The sequence below is a fragment of the Parus major genome, chromosome 24 (genome assembly GCF_001522545.3).
Source record: "Parus major isolate Abel chromosome 24, Parus_major1.1, whole genome shotgun sequence".
Classification (NCBI taxonomy): domain Eukaryota; kingdom Metazoa; phylum Chordata; class Aves; order Passeriformes; family Paridae; genus Parus; species Parus major.
The window spans coordinates 127,965-150,759 of record NC_031792.1 but is presented as its reverse complement, the minus strand read 5'-3'; the positions used below and the strand labels follow the sequence as shown (position 1 = coordinate 150,759).

General features: G+C 50.7%; 2 protein-coding genes across 4 annotated transcripts in view; one reads left to right on the top strand and one right to left on the bottom strand.

Moving 5' to 3' along the window:
• Nucleotides 1–170: 170 nt before the first annotated feature.
• Nucleotides 171–3,396, bottom strand: CCDC84 (coiled-coil domain containing 84). Of its 2 annotated transcripts, none has more exons than XM_015649674.2 (9): nt 3,086–3,396; nt 2,818–2,983; nt 2,680–2,742; nt 2,461–2,525; nt 2,208–2,313; nt 1,777–1,807; nt 1,314–1,397; nt 964–1,096; nt 171–506 (listed from the first exon to the last, which is right to left on the bottom strand). In XM_015649674.2, exons 1-9 carry the CDS (start codon nt 3,379–3,381, stop codon nt 461–463), a joined length of 990 nt encoding a protein of 329 aa, XP_015505160.1. In that variant the 5' UTR covers nt 3,382–3,396; the 3' UTR covers nt 171–460. The 2 variants fall into 2 exon arrangements, with proteins under 2 accessions (XP_015505160.1, XP_015505161.1); XM_015649675.2 differs by having other exon boundaries at nt 1,025–1,096.
• A 2,196-nt stretch (nt 3,397–5,592) lies between these two features.
• Nucleotides 5,593–22,795, top strand: part of BCL9L (BCL9 like) — a 65,387-nt gene continuing 48,184 nt past the window's right edge. Inside the window, exon 1 of one of the 2 annotated variants that reach the window (XM_015649623.2) lies at nt 5,593–5,909. The gene's annotated coding sequence lies outside the window, so the exon portion shown is untranslated. The remainder of the gene's footprint in view (nt 5,910–22,795) is intronic. The other variant, XM_015649624.3, reaches the window with a different exon arrangement.

The following is a 22,795-nucleotide window of genomic DNA, read 5'->3' as shown; positions in this document are numbered from 1 at the left end:
AACTTCTGCATCACCTACAGCAGTCAGTGATGTTAGACAATGTAATGGATGAATGCTAGAATGAAGGGAAGCAATATAAATTTGAATGAAAATATCAAACACCTGGCATTAGTTGCCTGCAGGGTGGACCCTGCATTTGAAATGAGTTTCAGTTGATCTACAAACACAGAAGCATTTAAAAAAATAAAGTTTATTTCTCCAAAAATTATTTCTTTAGCAGGATGTTTCATGTCAGCATAGGTTACTGGCATCACTTGCTGTACAGAGTAGGCTTTCTGATAGGGAAGATACGGCATCCACAGGAGTCTGTCCTTGCTGGCAGGACCTGACTTTGTGTGGCTTTAGATGTGATGCTCAGATGGACACTATGTGACTCTAGAGGACAGTCAGCAACAAAACTGCAGCTTCCTACAGTCAGCCTTTCCACAGCAGAGCTGGGTGTCTCGTCTTCTTCATCTGATCACCTTTTTTTCTTCTTTTCCCCTGATTCAGTTCTAAATTGATGCCTGAAAGAGAGCATAGAGGTCAGACTGCAGTAGCCTTTAGACAGAGATAATGAACACTCCCCTTGAAAAAGTGCTGTGCCTACTGTTCTAACATGGAAGCTCCCTGAATATTTGTTACCTCAATGAGTGGTAGCTCCAGCTAGCTGACAGAGGTCTGGCATATTAAAAGGCACCAGTGGGACAATATGTGAGGCTGAAAGGTGAGCCAAGCAAAATGAGGCAGATGCCTTCATGTGTGCAGCCTTTACAGTCATGAGCATGCTTCCTTGCAAGCTATGTGTGCCCTGCTCCAGGACAAGAATGATACGTTGCCTGGATTAAGCACTGTGTAGTATAACTGGTACAACAGGATGTCTCATGCTTGCTGCTACTTCAGAGCCTGCTCCATGAATAGCCATGGACAGAAGCCACAGCCTCTTCCCCCCCTGGCATCCATCTGTGCTGCCCTGAAGCTCACCGGGACTGCCACCTTCTGCCATGATTCCATACACGCCCAAAGGAAGGGAGCCAGCTCTCACTTGTCTGAGAGGTATGGTCAAAGTTGGCACCAACACGTTCCACTGGGAGCTTTTTCAGCTTCTGCTTCTCCTCTGAAAAATAAAATAGATTATATAGTGGTTTGGGTTGGAAGGGAATTTAAAGATCACATTGCTGCAATCCCCTATACGTACCATGGACAAGGACACTTTCCCTTAGATCAGGTTTCTCAAAAGCCCAAACACTTTGTTCAGCAAAAATTTTTCAAGTTGCTTTTGGGTTCTTTAGCATGGTAAAGTGACTGTAAGGTTAACTAAAAGGTGTGCTTACTGTGTTTGAGAAATTCCTCATAGGAAGGTCCAATTTGTTGTTTGCTTCCATCTTCTTCCTCTGTTAGCCACGGAGGTTTTGCTCCTAGAAGTCACAAGGAATACTTAACTAGCCACTGAAATTATTCTAAACTGTGACAGGAGAAAAGTGTCCCCTCTTTCCCCCCGTTTGCTGCTTGCTACCAAGCACCAAGTGACAAAGTGAACTCCAGATGTTCTGAGAAAAATGAGCTGGCTGCATCAGCTAAGGCCATGGCAGGTCACACCCCAAATCATACACTTCCCACGGCAGCAGCATCAACGGTTTTTACTATGCTGACATGGTTTCTTCTCTAGTACGTCAAATACTGCCAAAAGAGTGACCACCTCCTAGTTATGCTGCAACTGCTTCAAAACTGCCTTATCTCTGACATTTGCAAGCCATGAGGTAGCAAGCCAGTGAGTCATGATGCAGCTGCACTTACCTGTGTGGACATTTCCTTTCCCTTCTGTCTCCTGTTAACAGGAACATAAAATGCTTATGAGAATCTTATGTTTAAGAGTATCTCTGAACAGAAGAGCATTGTCTTCATTCCCTTCCAGAATCCAATTCTATTGGAAAAAGGAATAGGAAAGCTCTTACCTTCTTTAAAACAGAGTTTGGTTTGGCTTTTTTTTCCCCATTAAAACGTTAAAGAATGTTTTCTTAGTGAAAGTTAAACCTGAATAACTGAAACTGGGTGTCCCACTTTAGGGCAAATTTGGGAGAGTTTAGGGCAAAATTGGGAGAATTTTGCTTGCCCAAATCCACAAAGCTGTTTCTTTCTGTGATGGAGACCACCCCTTGTTCCGCTTTGTGACACGTGCTGTAGGTGACTTGCAGTTAAAGTCACATTTGCTAGCCAGTTACCCCTACCTGGTGGCCAATGAAGGTCAGAACCATGCCTGACTCGGTCCAGGATAAATCAGGTCCTGTCTGCATTCCACTCGGGCCAGGCTGTTCTGCAGCACAAGGGCTGTCCCTGAAATAAGAAGCCAGTGCTTACTGTAGTGCATACAAAAGTTTGAAAATATTTGCAAGATCCTGGTAATGACAGCATCAAACTCTCCATGTGCTGGATGCTTTGAGCAGGGATGCATCAGCCACTGCTAAGGAAAGTGGTGCTCACCATTCAGGTGCTGTGGAGGGTCTGCAGACAGAAGGTCCTGCACAAAGTTCTGGCTCTGGTTGAAGCTGAGTGTGATTCAGGAAAAAAATGAGCAATTTTTGTGGCACTGGGCGCAGCCCCCCACCCAGCCGCCCCTAGCCCCTCCCGAGCGCAGCCGGCGCGTAGTGCAGTGCCCGCTCCCCGCCAGGGTGTAGCCAGGGCAGGATACAGCTCACCGACCTGGAGCGCGGCTTGCACCGTTTCTCGCTGCCGGCGCTCGGCCTCCCGGATGTCAGCCGCCATCTGCGGGGAGAGAGCGACGAGGCGGGGTCAGCGGAGGCCGGGCTCATGTCGATGCGGGGAGGTGACCGAGGGTACCTGGAGGATGCGCTCCTCCTCCCGCCGCTGATGTTCGGCCAGCGCCCGCTCTAGAGCCTGCGCGAAGCGCTCGTACTCCTCGGCCGGCACCAGGCACCGCTCCCGCAGCGCCGCCTCCGCCCGGTTCTCCCGCCAGAACCGCGCCGTCTCCCGGCGGTGCTCGGGCCTGCGGGATACCGTGACACCGTCAGCACCGCCCGCACCCGGCCAAGTGCCACAAGAGCCCGGCCTACGGCAGCATCAGCCCGGCCCGTTCCTGCCTACGCACCCGGCCAAGTGCCGCATCAGCCCGGCTTGCAGCAGCGCCAGCCCGCCGCGCCGCCCGTCCCGCCGCACGCCGCGCCCGCAGCACGGGCACCACACGCGCCCCTCGTGCTCCGCTGGGTCGTAGCGCCGCACGGCCGCGGCCCCATCGGCCACGGCCGCCGCTGCCCGCGCCGCCGCCGTCGCCTCCTGCAGCTGGGCCAGCGCTTCCTGCAGCCGCCGGCGATGCCCTGCGCTGTAGAGGTGCCGGCGGCCCGTAAAGGCGCTGCGGCGGCACAGCCCGCAGTAGTGAACGGCCATAGCGCCCGGGCCGCGCGGCGCAGGCGCGGGGCGAGACCCAGCCCCGCCGAGCGGAGCGTCCGCGCCCCCAGCGCTGCCTCCAGCGCCGCCACAAACGCGCACTCGGACACTGCCCTGCCCGCACGGCCGGCTGCGACCCACTGCTGTCTGGGTCTCTGACGAGTGGCTCGTATCCGGAGAAGGAACACGAAGCTGGTGCAGGGTCTGGAGCGTGTTTCCTGCGAGGAGCGGCCGAGGGAGCTGGGACTATTTAGCCTGGAGAAAAGGAGACTCAGGGGTTATGGTTTAGGCTGGACATTAGGAGGAATTTATTCAGAAAAAGGGTGATTAGATACTGGCATGGGCTGCCCAGGGAGATGGTAGAGTCCTTCCTTAAGGAAAGACTGGGCATGGCACTTCGTGCCGTGATCTAGTTGACATGGTAGTCTTTGGTCCTAGGTTGGACTCAATCTCGGAGATCTTTCCAACTTAATTGATTCTGTGACTAGTGTGACTGAGATCATACTACCTACACAGACCTGCCTTGCACGATGCAAAACAGGGAGAGAGAAAGGGAGAGAAAGTTGCAGCTTTTACTTGGGCCATAACAACTGCTTGCAAGGGCAGTGGTGCTGCTGCCTCAATCATTATCCATGTTAAGCTGCAGGTATCATATTGCTGAGCAGTGAGACACTGAGATGAGGGCTCTGTGGTTAGTGTAGCCTATCTTGTTCGTCTCACTAGGTTGGTTTCATTAGAAGGGTTTCTTGGCTGGTCTGGTGGTCTGTCCCTGCTGGTTGCGGGTATCTCTACATGACATGGTGTCATCTCCTAGACCCAGTGTCCTGGTGACTGGACTGGCTTGGTTTGTGTTGTGAGTAGATGTTTGCAATACATACTCATCCTATTCACCCACTTGCCATCACTCTTCTGCTCATGCAGAGGGGAGATAGGCAATGGGGATGGAAACCAAAATCCAATCTTTGGCTTAGTACCAGCAGGAACTAGATTTCAGACTCTGCATATGTTGAGGCATTTTTGTAGGAGGATGGAGGTTATGTTTGTAGTGGAGGAGTGCATCAGGGAGTTGTTGCTTGTCTGAACAAGGAGACAAACAGAAAGAGGCTGCTTTTGGCAATTGTAGGTAAAGATCGTGCCATAATTTTAGTGCCATGGTGTTGAGAGAATCTCAGCATAAGGGTGAATTCTGTGACCCTTGCATCAAAGGTTAGGCTTCGATTTACTTGGGATTTTTTTCTATATGATGAAAGAAAAGATAAAGGTGCCTTTCCCACAGCTGGTTTGCTCTGCCCGGCATGGGGCCAAATGTTCCTGTACTTTTTGCAGTTGCCATTCTCACCCTTTGTGTTTTTTGAGATGAGATGTTGAAAAATAAGTTACACCAGACCAAGCTTTCCTTGAAAAGAAAACCTTCTCAGAGGATCTAGGATACTCAATTTTGCCTCTTCAATAGTGTGGTAGTTTCTACTGTATCAAGATTTGCTTAGCTCTTGTTAGGCAATCCACAAATATCAGTCAGTATGATTTTGCTTCTGCTAGAAGTAAAAGACTACAGTCACATAGTTTTTCCACCTTTTGTGACAAAAATCAGTCATTAGCGGAAATTAAATGTCCCTGTTACAATCCTCAGGTACAAGCAGGACCCATTTGGTTGGCTGCTTTCCTCAAAAACTCCATGCATGCTCCAATCAAAGCTCTTTTTCCTTCCTGGGACTGGAGTTTGGTATTTAACTTCGGATGTATTGCAAACAAGCTGGCTATTATAGTTTAATAATTTACCACATATCAGTTGATCTGTCACACCACAAAGTTGCTTTTCCCTTCCTTCCCGGAGTCAAACCCTCACACAGTAGTGTGTGTATCAGCTGAGGCATGGTAACCCACTGAGCCTATGATTATCTATGTGCACTTTCACACAGACACTTCACCTACCCACTTTGGTACTTCAGAAATAAACTCAAGAGTGCTAGACTAAATGCAGTTATGTTAATTATCTCAGAACAATGTGAGTATTTTGGGGGGTAGAAGAAGTCCTGCAATAGGTAGACCTTGCTTGCAGATCAAGTTTCTTGACTTGCTTGTTTTTCAGCCAGGCATGGCTTTTGAAAGACATGGGGCAATGTGTGAGGCACCAGTGTGAATAAAAGAAGAATATTTGGATGATCCACTTATCCACTAGAAGACACAGTTCTCTGTGCTGTTTCCCAGGAGCTGCCCTGAGAAGAGCAGCCTGGCAGTGCTGGAGGAGGATAACTGGAACCTATGGCTTGGCCACCAGAGGCCGTGTGAGCTGACATTTTGCAGGGAGTAACTGAATTCACCTGTAGCTTGTTTGGAATCACTACCCCTAGAGTTCAGTGGAGGGTCTCCAGCAAAAGCTAATTACAGAGCAATAAGGGAGGTGAGAAACAGCTGCAGAACTTTTAGGGCTGGTAGCAGAAACAGGCTGGAGATGATCAGTTTTCTTTCTTCCATTTTTCCCTGGGTTTCTGCATCCTCCAGGAAGGCTGTACTGGTGTTTGGAAGAGGTAAGTAACATCGGGGAAGGGGAGAGATCAGATATAATGTAATATGATACTGTGCTCCACCAAGAGAAGCCCTGAACAGTTGTACTTTCATTGACCATTCTCAAAACAACAAAAAAAAAAGGTGTAAAAATACTTTGCTAATATTTCCTGCTTCTGCTGCAGTAATGGAAAGCATTCCTCCATTTGGTAATGTTTGCTTCTTGCTGGTAGAGATTGGATGGGCTGCTATAACACACACAGGTAAAAAAAGGGGAAATGAAGCCTGTGGTCTGCCTTGTCTGTTCAATGAAGCTAGAAAAACTGGAAACAGAAATGTTGATTTCCAGCTTAAAGCCTAAAAATATTTTAAACCACAGAATCACTAGGTTGGAAGAGACTTTCAAGATTGTAGAGTCCAACCCAGCCCTAACACCTCAGCTAGACTATGGTACCGAGTGCCATATCCAGTCTTGTTTTTAAACACCACCACCTCCCTGGACAGAGCATTCCGATACTTTATCACCCTTTCTGTAAAAAATTTTTCCTAATATCCAACTAACATTTCCCTTGGCACAGCCTGAGACTGTGTACTCTTGTTCTGTCAGTTGTTGCCTGGAGAAAGAGACTGACCCCCACCTGACTACAACCACCTTTCAGGGAGTTGGAGAGAGTGATAAGGTCACCTCTGAGTCTGTAAGCACTTGGATGTGTTTAAAAATAGACTGGATTTGCACTCGATGCCATAGTCTAGTTGTGGTATTAGGGCATGTGTTGGACATCTGGATTTTTCAAAGCTAGCTCTTTTCAGGTTAGTGTTATCGGCACAGAAGCCAATTGATGGGATAACATCCATCCTGAAAGCAGGTCTTGCCAACTCCTCTACACTTGTAACCACAGTTACTACAGGGAAGTTTTGTAAGGCTGCAGGTTGGGATTAAGGACAGTTCTTGTTCTTTGCTGATTCCTGTCTCCTGGCACTTCAGATTAAAACTTCTTTGCAAATCATGAGAAAAAACATTTCAGATTTGAGTCTTCACTGTGAGTGTGCTCAATTGCTTCTCTAGGTCTGACTTTTGTGTCAGGTGTAGGTATATGCCTTCAGCATGGCTTCATGTGAATGTGCTCTTTGGGGTCTTCTCAGCAAGCCAGAGACGCTGTATTTGCTCCTGTTTTTGAAAAATGTTAGGTGCGAGCTCCCATGAAGATAGGATAGCTCTATAACTTGGCTGCTGATTCAGAGCTGTTATAGGAGTCTGGCTTGATGACTCTGGCATTCCTCAGCCCCTGAAAGCTTTGTATTTATAAAAAGTGACATCTGCTTGTCTATGGCAACATGAGAGCATCAAGGGTATCATCTCCTGTTTGGACTTTGCCCAGCCATGGCATTTGTTTGGAAGCAAGCTCAGCAGATTTCTGGGGACCCTCGAGGACACTGGTCATGCCAAGCAACTGTGGGGTTTATATAATTTTTTCCCCCTGTAGCAGAACTGAGATTAATTGCCAATTAAGTAAGTGATCCTTTATCCCCTCTTCCTTTTTCCCCTCTTCCTAGGACAGGTTGTGCCGTAGATGCCTGGTTTATCATCACACCAGGCCACTCCTGTTCTGTTGGCATTGCTTCAATTCCTTGTGCTGCAGTAAATAGCTGATGCTGTGTAATAGAAACAGAGCTCCCAGGATTTGCGTGGGCTGGAGTTAGAAACAATCCTTTCTGTTAAAGACAGGCAGCAGGGAAAGTATGGGCAGGCTCAATGATGGGGAATATGAGACAGAGAGAAGGCTTTGACTGGTGAGAGATGCTTGCTCCACTGGCACAGGACCTGGGGCTGAGTCAGGATGCCCAGTTACTCCTGTGAATGACTAACGTGTCTTTGATGGTTCCACTGGTAGATGCTGCTGTCACTGTAGCTGTTCATAGGCCCCTCAGGATGTGAGAACACTGCAGATCTACTTGATGAGCATTGCAGCCTATTTTATTAGCTGTATTCTCTTCTCTCTGAATGGATACACTATTTTTCTGGTGGGGGAAAGGTGGCCTCTTACCCTCCATGTCTTCAAATTCTGTGAAGTTGCAGTAAAAGAGCTGAACTCGTATCTGCCCCTCCTCCGTGATTTTAAAAATCACTTCAAAGGTGAGCTAGCAGACGACTGAAGCGACCGGTTCCGCCAGGCTCGTTTCTGCTCACCTTTCCTGCCGCTCCCCTGTGGAACAAAGCACATCATTTCCCTTTGATTTCCTACTTTGAAAGCCATAGGGGACAGAGTCTGAAATGGCCCACAAGTTTTTTAGTGTCTCTTCTCTGGTACCTTCCTGAAGTGCTGAGTGGGTCAGGACAGGACTCCAGGAAGGAGACCTGGCTTGTGCCTGAATTGGCCAATGGGGTGCTCCACCGTCCTGGGTGTTTCAACCGGCATCCCCAGGTTTGTGGGTAGGGTGAGGTAACACTGCAGCGACAGGGGGAAGGAGACACAGCGTCTGGGATTCAGTGGCTTTGACTAATGCGTGCAGGGGTTCCAGAGTCCAGCCTGGCTGCTCAATGCCAGCAGTACATGCCACCTTCTGCCACAGCTACTGCCCTGGGGACAGAGGGGTCCACCCTGTTCTCCATTTCTTTGCCAAGAAGAGATGGCACATGCAGAGTGGAGTGCATACTGCTAGTCTCCTGCCAAGCAAGGAGGAGAAAAGCAGTGAATTTGGGTGCCTCAGCCAGTGCACAAGGCACAGGCCACTTGCTCTCTCTGAAAGGGATTGTGTCACAAGTGTGAGGCTGGATGGAGAGGAGAAGAAAGCAGGGCTTGTTTTTGCAATGAGTTTCTTTACTTCCTTCTGTGCCATCAGGCCTGGAGAGGTTTGCAAATCTTTAACACATACGGCTGTCATTTGCAAGTAGGCAGTGATGCAGCCCATCCCTGGCCTGGTGCAGACTACGTAGTACTGAATCTACACCCCCATCTCAGTGTCCCAGAGCTCTCTTAGCAAAATACAAACAGAACTTGTCTCTGCTCAGCTTACAAGATGATAGGATCTCGCCTTGCAGCTGTGCAGCTGCACAGCACATGCATGGTATTTAGTGCAGGTGCTGCAGGACTTGGCAGTGATGTTCAGAAACCATGGTATGCTGACTCAGTGAAAGGAGCAGGAGAATAAAGCAATAGGAATTGGTCATGTTGAAGGAAGTACCAGATGACAGTCTTGAGTAAAGGTTAATTAATCTGACCTCTGTTATTCTGGTGAAGCTCTCCAGGCTTTATAGTCACTTTCGTGTGTATTGTGAAGCTGCAAAATCAAGAGTAAACCCCCTTTGCCTGCTGGTTCAGTGCCAGGCTGGATGCTTTTGTGACAGTGTTAAAAATGCAAATATATTTGTGTGTGTGTTTTCCTGTGTTTCCCTCTCAGACCCCAGGTGCAAGAATTGATGCTGGAATCATACTCTGCTTGAAACAGGGATATTGTATCTTTAAGGCACCCCCTTCTCATTCCCCTAATACCTCTAGGCCTCTGAATGATTCTAGAGGAAAGGATCAGTGCAGGAGTTTAAGGCATCTTTCCCTGCCCTGCTGCACTGCTCACTTGCTGCTCTGAAGGCTGTGCTTTGCTGTTTCTATGGAAACCATTAGTTGCTAAGCAACTGGAGCATCATCTGTGGTGAGCCCTCGCATCTAATTATCCCATCACAGTGGCTGAGAGGGGCTGGGGGGGGGGCGGGGATTAACTCCTCTGCCATGGCAGATCCATTGACAACACTTTAGTCACATTTAAAGGGACATTGTCTCCCTTCTGCCACACTTATGAGGAGGAATAAGGTTTTCTGCAAGAGTGGACACACTGTCTGTACTCATGGCATGCTTGGAGCTTCCAAGCCCTTGCACGGAGCTCTGCAGGGAGCTCTTCTTTCTGTTCAAGCTATGCATGATGCACTTAGCTGTACATTTGGATTGTGCAGTCTTTACCTTGTGGACTGTATCTGGGCCATACTTGCAGTTGTTCATGTATTCTTTTTGTGTTGCGGTCACCTCAGTGCTGTCCTTACTGTCTGTCCCCAGAGCTGGATGCCATGTCTGCTCTGTGAGGTATTGCTAATTGTTCAGAACTCAGCAATGGAAGAGGTGGGCAGCTCTCTGTCTTCTGTCTGCCTGCAAACATTGCATAGGTTGGTATTCACTTCCGTATTACCTTATGGTTTGCCTCTGGGAGGGATAGAGATTGTTATCAAGAAGCACTGAAGGCCTGAGGGGTGAAGTAACAACTACAGAAAATCTCATTTTCCAGATCTCTGTAAGTGGACAAAGCCACCAGCAGCCTGGTGAATTTTGCACATTCAGATAAAATAGCCAGTCTGAGAGCTGGTTCTGATTTTGAGTTTGCAAACACAAGCTGATGTAGTGTAGGACTCAGTCTCCCCACTGTGACAGATTGCATCTGAGTGAGGTTCCCATATTTGTGAGAAGAGTGGTAGTGGTTTGAGTTACCTTCAGACAAATGCCTAAGTTTAGTGAAAACCTGACTGCACCAGGTCCATTCTTGGGTGCATTGTATCCACTTCTTGCCTGCTCCCATCAAGATGGATAGGGATTCCTCCTCAGTTTTCACTTTCTGCCAGAAAATGGATGCTTTGTGATTTACTAAGGTGATTGCTTTTCTAGTGGCTGAATCAATGAGAGTTGGGAGGTCTATTAGAAAGTTTTCCTGTTTTTTTACTGCCTAGATCTATGAGCCAGCTGAGAGTTACTGCAAAGCTCCCTAGCAGGGTTTGCTGTGCTTTGTATGGACAGGAAGGATATAGCTTCAGCAGGAGGGTGGTCCATTCTTACTTTTGAAAACAAGGAAATCCCTCATACCCCCCTAAACTGACTTGTTTTCTGTGTCCATCTTTGAATTGTAATGTCTTTCACTGCAGCCAAAGCCTTCAGGCGCTATCCAGCCCTGGCAGTGTGTCATGCCAACATGTTAGCACTGCTTCTCCCCCTCCTTACTGGCACAGGACCAGAGCATGTGGCTCTGCAAGGACTAAGTGACCCAGGGCTAGGTGGGATAGGGTAACTTGGGAAGATGGAGCAGGTGCCCCCGTGCCTTGCTCTCAGAGTAGACAGATGATGGTGATTATTATTAAGAGCTCTTATAATGATCTTAGGGGGGGCAAGTGGAGGATAGAGACATATTTTGTCATGGCAATGGGAAATGTAATTAGAGTCCACATGTTAATTAAGAGCTGAAGGGGAGAAATAGATAGATTTCTTCCTGAAGTCACATTGGCAGTTGGGCACTCTGCATAATGCTAATCAACAAGGAAGACAGGCTTTGGAGGAGAGGCATGCAAGAGGGAAGTTTGTGCAGAGGCTCCCATGGCTTTGAATAGAGCACAAAGTGTCAAGGAAACTTCCCAAGGCTGGGAAAAGGAGGAATAGTATCCACAACACATTTGGTTTCTTGGTGTAAACTGGCAGTGGCAAGAACAGGTAGTCCAGGTCTGATCACCCATGTATGCTTCTCTCTGGCCTGTCTAGGCACTCCCTCAGACAAGAAGTGGATGTGAGACTGTTCTTGAACTCCTGCTGCCCCATCAGCAGTGGGCATTCTAGCCAAGAACAAATCTAGTGCAGCTCCTGGGACAGCAAGTGAGGATATCCCACTGCTCCGTGCAGATCAGGGCAGCTGAAACCTCCTCCTCATCTGCCCTTCTCGAAACATGTCAGATGGCTAATGAGGTGCAGATCCCTGGTGGTTTTGCATGCTTTTATATGGAATTTTATGCTTGCTTTTCTCTTACTGGTCAGAAACCTATGAAATTACAGCTCTGCTTCTCTGTCAGGGCAGGCATGGCGGGAGGACCTCCCATGTTTGGGTCTTCGTCTCGCTTGCCACATGGGAGAGGTCTGCAGAAATGCATGTGGAAATAAGTTCCCTCTGTGTGGCTTGGCACTAATGTATTTAACAGGGGGATCCTCTGCTCCTTCAACTGTCCCAGAACCCCATTACCACAGTCTGTGGAAAGGGGCTGGCTGCTACACATGCCTTGTGGGAAACCCAGGCACTGTATGGGAGGTGGGGTGGGAATGAGTAGAGGGGCTGTGAGTGTAGGTGAGTGTGATGCACCTGCTTACAAGAGGATGCTGCAGAATTTGGATGCACCTGTGAGGAAAGAAGGTAGTGGTCTGTGTGTGTATGATGCTATTTAAGAGAGAAGAGAATAATTCTGCTCTTCTGCAGAAGTGAGAAGAAGGTTGTCTGCACACAGAACTTAAGGGAACTGTTCAAAATGTAATTTGCAATGTGCTGGGGACTCACAAGGGTCAGGAGGAGCAAGTATGCAAACCTCTAACTCATACATGATGTCCTACAGTCAGGAAGGAGTAATCTAAAAGCATCTTAATGAGGGAGGCAGCACTCGCAAGAATGCTGCAGCCCAGCTCCTGCTGCCTAGCTTTGCTACCAGTGTGGATATTTCCCTGCAAAGACCAAAAGGCCTCGTGCTGTCAGATTATGCCTGAGGACTTGTGCACAACACTGATGCCATCCAAAGTTAGGTGGAGCGCTCCCTTTGCACCCATGGGTTTCTTGGTCGAGAGCAGCAGCACCCCTCTATTCAAGCAGAGCATGGCATCAGGCAGAATCAGGGCAAAATCTGACAAAGTGCTAAGCATGATGAATTTGATTTGTAAAATTGCCCATGCCTCTGCTAGTGGATGAACACCCTGCTGGAGCAGCACATGTAAATACACAGTGTCATTGCACAGTAGCTGGGACAAAGAAATTAAAGTGAGGCAAGGAAATCTGGAAGATAGAAGGTCGCTGTTAAAGTTGGAGTTTGGACAGAAGACTGAGTTGAGCAGTGAGACTCCTGGAAAATGTTGAGGGTTTTGTAATTGCTTGTTTGAGAATGGTTCTTGAAGTATTGCAGTTCCTTCCAGGTGGCTGGCTGGGTGGAATTTTTCCCAGCTATCGGATGGCCAGCAGTGTTTGTAGTTTGCTCCCTGATCTAGAAGTAAAACTGGGTAATGTCTCACTCTGTCTGCTGGGCTATACTGCATCCTTGTTCTTCCTTTTCACTCTTGTGCCCTCTCTTTTGTTTTTCATTTCCTCTTGGCATCTTGGGGCTTAAAGCATTTCCAAGAAGAATTGACGTTAGGACAGCAGCCGCTGAGGAAGCTTGCCAAATGCTCTACATTGGCTGACAGCTCTTCTCAAAACCAGATGGTTACTAATTAAAGGGAGTCAAGTGGGAAGGCTGCCTTGGCCTTTCTGTTTCTTTTTCCTTCCTTTGACTAACAGAGTTTGTGACCTTGGAGGAAGATTGTATTCCTGTCTATAGTGGGAAGTCCTCTCCTAGTGCTTGTGATCTGTGGTGATCCCAGTGCTCTTTCTAAGGAAGCAGGCTGACTGTGTGCTCTAAGTGCAAGGTAGCTGCCATGGGTGGTAGGACAGAAATGCAGTTGTAAAAAGAAAACACAAACTGGGAGAGGAAAATTAAATATTAGGAAGAGCTCTTGGAGATCTTCTATGGGACTTTTACTTGAAGCCTTATATTGTCAATAGAAGAAAGACTGATATCATCCTCAGGGAACTTCTTGTTCCTCAGCCTGCTGCGCCTTTCACACAGAGGAGTCCTTTACGTGGCCAATCTTAGGCCATCTGTGTGCATGTGGGCTGCTCCGTGTGGCTTTTCTCCATGGAACTGGGAACTAAATGGCTAGGAAGATGAAGGGCAAGCACATGCTTCTTTTATTTTCAAGAACATTTGGTGTCTAGAGCCAATCTTAACAGATGCACTGTCAACGCTTAACGATTCAACCTTGTGTGGAAGAACTGGGTATGAAGAAAACTGCACTGGCAGTAACAAACACCTCCCACTCCAATTCATGTCCAAGAAAAGTGTAGCAGTTTAGATTATATTCCAGAGCCGTAGTCCTCCACAGGTTCCCTTGCTGAAATCTTGCTCCTCCCCTCTGCCACTGTCCTTTTCTCCTTCAAATGCAACCTCTTGTTCAATTTAAGTAAATGTGCTGTACTGGAAAACATCATGGCACAATTACTTAAGGAGCAAAGAAGTGAACAAATGTCAATTCATTAAAATATGTCATTGTAATTGTTTGCAGCGTTCTGTGCATGCTCTTAATCTGTAAGGCCCAAAGCACAAATTTTCTGAACAAAAAAAAAGACAGCAAGAAGGTGACAGTCGAGAGCCTAGAGCAGCATCTCCTGCCTGCCTCACAACCACACAGCAGTCACTGCACCAGCTTTCCCACAGAAACAGGCAGGAAACCTTTCAAGTGTGTTGGTTTAACACAGCCTGGTTTTTTTGGGAGGGGAACCACAGGGGTGGCTTCTATGAGAAGTTGCTAGAAGCTTCTACCATGTGTGACAAAGCCAATCTCTGATGGCTCGGGAACAATCTTTCCAGCCAGAGAAAGGACTTCAGCATTTGGAATACTCTCTAGACCCATCTCTCCTGCACTGCTTAGGCTGCTTGCTGCAAACTATCTGCCAGTGCTTTTCAGCCTGGAAAGGGTTAAATCGCAAAAGTACCTCCTGGGGTTTTGCTACTTCTTTTCATCTCTGTTTTATTTCCTCAAAGACAGAGATCAGCTGTCTGGATCTGGCTTGACCTCACAGCAAAGCCCATGGCCATACTCTACAGCACAGATTGCCTGTCTGCAGAGGGACACACGGATTTGCTGTGCTGGACCCTTTTGGAGGTGGGCATGAATATTTCATGACAGGGAGAGGATGCTTCAGCAGCATGATGCAAATGTGGATTTGCATTGTGCTGTAAGGGACAAAAGAGAACACACCTCAGGTCAGCATCTCCAGCTCTCAGGAGGTACAGTGAGAAGAGACGGCTCCCAGGAGTAAAGGCCCACCCACCTTTTTTCTGCAAGGCCAGTGGTACAATGAGCCACAGGTGGTGCCAGCAGCTCCTGCACACACCTGCCATTCTTTACCTGGATGCAATATCCCAGCAGGGAAAACTGCAGCTTGGCTTGACCTGGTGGAGGATAGCAGGGCAGCCCTACCAGTCCCCAGGACATCCCCAGTACCTAAGACTCTGTCAGAATGTTGCACCAGCTCCAAAATGTGAGAAGTAACCAAATGGTCATTATTAACTGGAGCCCAGGTTTCTAAAGAGGCAGAATATCCAACTGGAACCAGAAAAGACATCTCATGGGGGACCGTACTGCATTTGGTACAAACTATGTAATAGATGCTGTGTAGGCACTCAATACAACTTCCTCCATTCAAAAGGAGAGTGAGGTTTGAGATTTTGTATGAGTTGCACAATGTGTAGAGTGGGTCCTGTCTGAGAGTCTCTGCAAGTGTGGAGTACATGCAAAGAGCAGAAAGAAAATGGACTGAACAGTACAACACGGGACTGCATACAGAAGGGATTAGTTAGTCTAAAATTCTTGAGCATGATTTAGCAGCAGTATGATCAGGGGTCTGCTACTGAAGTGTATTACCATCTGTGGTCTCGTGTGGAAGGAACAATCAGGCATCCTGGTTCAAGTCCCCCAAAATCCAACAAGTCAGCAGTGATGCAAATGGGTGGATGTTGATCTTGCTACCTATGGCCAGACACACAGCTGTCCTGCAGCTCTGGCATTGCTTCCCACCAAAGACATCACTTGGCTCTTAGTGTCCATGACTCAGAGAGGGCAGTGGTAAAGTGTGTTAAGGTACCTGTTACATAGGTATTCAAGAAGGGTCATCTATGCAGGAAAGAAACATCTAGCGGTCTTAAGTGATGTAGTCTTAAGCAGCACAAGGGGATGTTTAGGTTGGACGTTAGAAAGAATTTCTTCAGATAAAGGATGATTAGACTTCAAAGGGTGAATGGACTGCCTAGGGAGGTGGTGGAGTCACCATCCCTGAAGGTGTTTAAGAAAAGACAAGACATGGCACTTAGTGCCATGGTCAAGTTGACATAGTGGTGTTTGGTCCTAGGTTGGAGTCGGTGATCTCAGGTCTTTTCCAACCCAGCTGATTCTGTGATTGAAGGGCCAGCTGTGTGCTGCTGCTGCTAGTGGGGATTGGAGGGTTTGTTTAGCTCCTCGTATTCTAGCGCAGAGACAAAGATAATACTGCATCCTGTAGAAATCCATTTCCTTGCTTCTACACCTGGGTGTTAAAACCCCATTTGGCATTTGTTGCCAGTGCCATGGTTTCTCCTTTTGATGTTAATTGAAACATCCCCTTCTGCTGTGCACACGCTGCTCTTCTGTCATGCACAGCCTCCGAGATAGCTGCATCTCCTTTATATCATCAGAAGCAGAAATGGGAAAAATAAAAGAAAGCAACGTTTTTTCTAGTGTCCCAGCTCTAGTGCTGCCTCTCGGCATCAGGAGTATAGAAGGACAAGCTGGCTGCGGCGAGAGCCGCCCCGCAGAGCCCCGTGGAAGGGCCGGGACGTGTCCGCCCTGCCCCGCCCGCCGGGGGAGCCCGCGGCAGCGGCGGTGCCCCTCGCGTCCGCCAGGCGGCGCCACTGGGCCCCGGCCGCGTGTCCCCGGGAGGGTCCCCCCGGCCCGGCGGGGGCGGGCAGCGGGCGGTGCGCCCAAAGCAGCTCCTTCCTTGGCGGGGAGCCCTTCTTGTATCCTCCCTGTGCCCTCTCCATCCCTGTGCACACGCAGCGAGGGATGCACGAATGCTCTCAAGGTTGGAGCAGCCGCCCTTCTGTGTAAGGGCGGCAGGTACTAGCGCGAATGTTCAATGACCCTGACACTGGACAGGAGGAGCTTGGGGAAAGGCAACCAGTCTTCAGGACCGAGCTCACCGTGCTGGGCACTGTGGCAAGGGCAGGCAGGGGTTCGAGAGTTCCTCTCAGTCTGCAGGGCTGCATGCAAACGGCAGGTTGTCAGAGAACGTGGACATAGCTGGAATACGAGAGGACACTGAACAGAAATGCAAGTAATAAGTAGCTGCTCAAGGGTGGGGTGGTCTTGACAAGAAGGACCTTTTTCTTGTCCCAAATTCTGTATAGTCCTTGTAGCGTTTGGACGAGGTGCTCAGCACTTTTGGCCTGGGAGTACCATCAGACCTGTGTAAATGTACACGTGGTTTGGGAGACAGAAGTACAGATGAAACAGGACCAGGTGAAAACCTAGGAAACACACAGGTAGAGCCTGTGGCTTCACTCAGATGGTCATCCTTGCCGGAACAAGCAGGGCTCATGGGCCTAGCCTGGCAGCTAAGTGTTGATGCAGGTGAATGGGGCTGCATTAGGCCTTTGTGCCAGGGAATACACCCTGTTTCCCTGAAAAACAGGTCTGCCCCTGAGATGTTGTGGGAGAGGTTCTTCCCCAAGCTATAGATTTGTGTGGTTGAGGCATTGCACACAAGATGCACATGACTGTCTTTGGAACACAGACTGTATGGGGGAATAATTGGGCTCTCAAGTGGTAGTCCAGAGCTACCATCAAAACAAGTCCTTGTCATGCTGGCAGATGGCACAAGGCAGCAGCTTGCTAACTTTTCCTGTTATGACCCAGTTTACAGAGCGGTCATTTCAAGCGACCCCAATTACTAATAGAGACATTACATAGAACTGGATTTGTGACAGGCCTGTGACCTTTCTGAAAACTCTCCTGATCTCTGTTCTGCATCTCATTGGCACAGGCTTGCACGTTTGCAGTGACCAGGCTTCCAGGCATCCTCTGGAGATAAAAGCACTGAGTAAATAAATCAAAGGGAGGGATTGCTCTGTTTCTAGTTCAGCTTTATTGTAAGACCGTAGTAGCAGTGACAGCAAAAGTAGTTCTTGCACCGTCCTTGACTATCTCGTTATTCCATGCACACCACAGATTGCTTGTAGGGCTGGCGCCCATGTGCCGTGCTCTGTTCCTGCTGTTTGTGGTTTCACATGCTCGTGCGTGCCTGCAGAACGTGTGTCTGCCCCGGCACGGTTGCCAACACCCATCCTGGACACATCTGCATGATGATCTGCCCGTCCGCGGAGGGCGTTTGCCTGCGCACGTGCGCCCGGTGTGTGCCCGGGGGTCCCGCCGTGCCAGGCAGGGACCGGGGCGGCGCACAGCCCCAGTCAGCGGCGGCGGAGTTCCGGGAGCCGCCGGCCTGTTCCAGCAGGCGCGGGATCCCGCGCTGCCCGTGCGGAGGCTGCTTCTGCCTCTGTGGCCGGGCGGGATGCCCTCGGATGGGAGATCCCGCCGGCAGCGGAAAGCCCCGCATCCCTGCCGAGACCCCGGCTGCCCCCGGCCTCCCGCTGCCTCCCGCCTGGTTTTTGAGCGAGGGCTCTGCGTGCTTTGTGCCGCCGAGTGCCGCGGCCGCGGAGCCAGTCCCGCCGCTCAGGATTTCCAGAGCCGCGCTCGGCGGAAGGCGCCGTATCAGGATAAGAGTCCCCGCCGCCGCCACCCGCCTGCTCCCGCCCGTCCGACCCCGGGGGCGGTGGGAGGCGCTGGCTCCCCCGATGGCTGCTTTTATCGCGCTGGTGGCCTCGCCAAACGCTTTAACCCTTCGCGCCCCCTCTGCAGGCGCCGGCAGCGGGTGCGGTGCCCGACCCCGCAGACTGCCCGGTGGGCTCCGGCTCTCCTGGCCCTAGCGGTTGGCAGGGGCAGAAGTTCCCTCGCACCTCCGGCGCCTGTAAACCTCAGCCTTTTCGCTGTTTGCTGCTTTGCAGGGCCTGCCCTGGACAGCAGCGGTGTCCCAAGACCAGGGACAGCCACGCAGGGCCCCACGTAGAGCAGTCCAAATACACTAGAGCAGATAGCAAAGGCCATCTGAGGCTAGGCAGCTGTGGTAGGAGCGAAGCTCATACTCCATGCCAGGATTCCAGCATCGGGACTATGTGGACCTGAGATGATTTCCCTAGGGTTACAGTGAGCATCTAAGGTGTTGCGAGGATAAGGCTGGCATTCAGGATGTAGAGGAGTAACAAGAAGGGGAGAAGGCTTGAAGAGCTGCATCCTGCCTGCACCCATACAGGCATTGGGAATGAATCAGGCATCAGAGCAATAGCAAGGCATCGAGGATGCTGAGTCTTGGTGTCATTGTGATCCTGGATCCATGTCAGGAGTTTGTCTTTGCTAGGTGATGGTCTGTCAGCCATGCTGTAGCTGCAGCAGAGTATTTTCATCTGAAAAGAGGATGTCTCGGTTTGATTAAATTCTCCCTCAGTACCTCAGCGCAGGCTGTGCTTTGCCTTTAGGACTGCAGCAAAGGAAAATACCAGCATATGGAGGGGGCCAGTGTTCAGCTCTAGCGTAAGGATGCTGAACAGGAGACTCTGGCTTGGCTGCGTTGTTTCAGTGCTGTCTTTGAGCTTCCAAGTTTCTTTCAACTGCAGTGTCCAAACAGTCTTCGTCTGCTGAAGATGTGATAGTTAATAAGGAAAGGTAATCCTGTTTAAAAGGAGAGACCAAACTGTGCACTTGTGATTCCGTCCAGGTCCATCTAGACAATGGCACAGGCTGCCTAGGCAGCTGCCTAGGCAGCAGTAGCAGAGGTAGTGCAGGCTCCTTGCAGTGGCCTGCTGCTGGTGGCTGCCCTGCTGAAACTCCAGTGAGCATGAAATGAGGGAACCCATTCTTCCCCAGCTAACTGCAGGGTTGGGTGCAGACCTGGGGTGTCTCCTAGGCTGGCTTTTTTCACTTTTCCCTGAGAAATGGCTTTGCAGTACCACCAAAACAGAAGTTGGATTGGACTTTGCAATGCAGTCCAAGGGAGATCACAAGGGAGGCACATCAGGGACTTTTGAAACTATGGGGTTGAAACTGTACTAATGTCTGAGCAGAGGAAAAGGACGCTGGCCAGGAGTCTGCATAGGGATGGACAGGACTGAGAGCAGCATGGGAAGAGATGAAGATATGTTTTTAGGCTGAGTCTACCTCAGCAGTAGCAATGTAGCCTCTTCCATCTTCTTGCTGGACCACTGCCTTTCTGTGGGAGAATATAGGATGAATCTGTGTGCCAGGTCTGTGGGTTTAATGCTAGACTGCCACCAGCTCCCTGCTCCATAGCTACATGGATCAGGAAAACAGAGAGCTGCTCCCAAAACAAGCATTTCACAGCCCCAGACTCATTTCCTTCAGCACAATTTGTCTGGACTCTTCTATCTCTGCTGGGGCCTCTGCTGGGAATCTGCTGGAGTGATCCACTGGGGAAATGCTTTGCAAAGAGGCAGCCCCAGCTAAATGTGAGTCTCAATTAATTCCAGCACAGTTACTTGCACCTAATTAATCATATTCATAAGTATAATGAGGACCTTGCCCACAGCAGTCTTGTGAAGTCTGAGCTTAGGGCTGGTGTTCTGGAGAGTTAGTGGGAATGAACAAGTCCCAGAGCCTTGGACATAGCTTAGGACCAGCTTCTGTCTACTCCACACATCCTTGTTGGCAAAGCATGAGATGACAAGGCCAGTCCTTGGGATCCTGTAGCCCTGTATTCTCTACATCCCACAGAGGTGTAGGATGTGTCAGGAGCTTCTGGGTAGTCAGTCCCAATTCTTCTCAGGGAAGGGTGGAGGCACTGTCATGGATGGTTCCCTCTTGGTCCCTAACTAGTTTGGGAGACTTTTCTGTTTTGTATGTTGTATGTAAGTTTTGTGGTCCAAAGGCAGGAAAACCCCATGCAAGGGAGGAACAGGTAACAGCCAAGTCTGGGCATTGCGGCTGAGGCTTGCAAAGGTGCTGCTGTACCAGGCAGCTCCTGGGATGAGCTGCTGCCATGGTGGTGGTGGCTTTGGCAGAGAGAGGCTTTGAGGAGCTTCAAGAAATCTGCTTCACCATCTCTTCCCCTATTTTGTCTCTCCTAGCATGGGCATAATTATAGAGGAGGAAAGGGGAGACTGGGAGTCATCATCAAGTGCAGGGAGGGTAGCTAGCCTGGCAGATCTTAGTTAAAGGTAGAAGCTCTAAAACCAGCAGGCTCTGATGAACCAGCAGTGGCTGGTCCTCTTGCTGACCTTTCCCAGTCTTACTTTGCCACTTTCATGTGCACAGGCTGGGAGAGATGTGAAGGGCTGTGATGTAGAAAGCCCAGAAAGTTGCAGGGAATGAACGGGAAGAGAGAGGTAGCCAGAGGATCCAGAAGACAGGTGGTTCCATGTGTCCCCTATGCACCACATCTGCCTGTCTGCCTCTGGCACTGGGCTGTCATGCCAAAGAGTGGTGGGTGGGCACCGTTTTTAACCCACTGTGCCTGTGCATGCTGCCTGCAGGGACATGAGCCCAGTGCTGCTACTGGGAGGGATGGAAGTGTGAAAATATGTCACTGCTTGCTGATGAGGCACTTGGGAGTTCATCAGAGGGGCAGGGAGATGTATGGCCTCAGCACTCCTCTGGAGGGGTATATCTCCCTTGGGTGGTTAGTGTAAGCGAACTATGTTCGATGCAAAGGAATTCCTAGTGCCTGCCCACTCGTGCAGATTTCCGCCCCCCGACCTACAACCCAGAACATGCGCGACTCGCCCCTTCCGCCTGCTTCTGCCTCGGGTGTTTTCCACAGGCACTTCTGCAAACGGGTGAAGCCACCCTGCGCCAGCTGCCAAAGAGGCGCCTGCAAAATTAATGTCGTGTCCTTCCAGTTGGGGTTGGAACCAGCCGGCGCTTCTCCCTCCCTCGTTCCCTCCCTCCTTCGGCGCGCTTCGCTGGGCCTCGCTGCAGCACCGCCTGCCCGTGGGGAACGGGAGGGCTCCACCGCATGCCCCTCTTCTGCCCGTGGGGAATGGGGGGGTCCAGGGTTCCGCCGTCAGTCCCCCCCGCCTGCCCACGGGGAACGGAGCCCCGTGAGCCCCGCCCCACCGGGAGATCTCCCCACGTCCCGGCAGGGGGCGCTGCCGCGCGCCCCCGGTTTTGGGGGCTGACACCCGCACCCTTGTCCCGCATCCCCGTCCCCCACCGCCGCCGTGCCCGCCTTCGCCCCGGTTTGGGGGCTGCGGGTGTGAGCAGAGGGGCGCGTCTTGGGTTAATTTTCAACCGAGGTCGCTGCCTCCCGTCAGTGGAGCTGGGTTGCTTGTCCCTACATTACCTGGGGATGCTGCCAAGTGCTCCCTCCCTCCAGCCCTATTCTTGGGCCATTGGTGCGCTGCAGGCAGGAAGGTGACACGTCCTGGTTAGGATGCTGGTGGCATCGTCCAGGAGCGGGCAGGCTGTCTCCACAGCCTGGTATGCGTGTGCACTGTGCGGCTTCCGTCTGTGGAGTCTCTTTCAGGGCAGGAGGGTACTTAATGCCTGGAAAACTTGTTGGTAAAGATAATAGCATGCTGCTCATCTCAAGGGCTAGACCCAGTCCTTGTGCCTTGTGCGGAGAAATTACAAAACATCCTGAAATGGAAGTGATCCACAAGGATCATCGAAGTCTAGGCTTCCGCGTAGGCTTCCGATGCGGCAAAGAGGGGATCAGGTGTGGGACCTCCCCGGCCCAGCGAAGCTCGAGAGCAGGACACGCGGGGTGTCAGCCTGAGCAGAATGGGTGTTTTGCAGGCCTGTGTTTCGGATGATAAAGGGCAGAATGATGCTCAGCAGGAGCAGCCCCCGTGCTGTCGCGGGGAGGAGCGGGATGCAATTCTGCAGGTCCCGGCGGTGCTGAGACCCGTGTGGTGCCATCGCGTACATGTCTGTGAGACTCGTGGGTGTGCGACACCTGGATGGCCACTCGCGGGGCGCCGGCCGCCCGCCGCGGGAGGCGCGGAATGAGCGGCGGAGCCGGTCCCGGTCCCCGGCGGCAGTGCCGGTCGCGGGCGGTGCCGCTGGGCGGCGGGCGGGGCGCCCGCGACCAGGAAGCGGTTAATCGGCGCGCGGGGCTTTTATTTTGACAGGGCAGCGCCTGGCTCCGGCTCGGAGGAAAGTGAATGATCCTGTTTCTCCAAATGATTATTCAGGCTCCGGCGGAGAAAGGAGCACTCGGCCCGCAGCGCCTCGCCCTCGCCACGGCGCCCCCGCCCGCACCCGGGCCGCCGCGC

Bases quoted from the DNA above. Each gene is read 5' to 3' on its own strand.
- CCDC84 (XM_015649674.2), bottom strand. From the start codon at position 3,381: ATGGCCGTTCACTACTGCGGGCTGTGCCGCCGCAGCGCCTTTACGGGC. The intron at 1,398-1,776 runs GTAAGTGCAGCT...TGTGACTTCTAG, and splicing joins GAAAGGAAATGTCCACACAG to GAGCAAAACCTCCGTGGCTA. The intron at 1,097-1,313 runs GTAAGCACACCT...TTTATTTTTCAG, and splicing joins TGAGGAATTTCTCAAACACA to AGGAGAAGCAGAAGCTGAAA.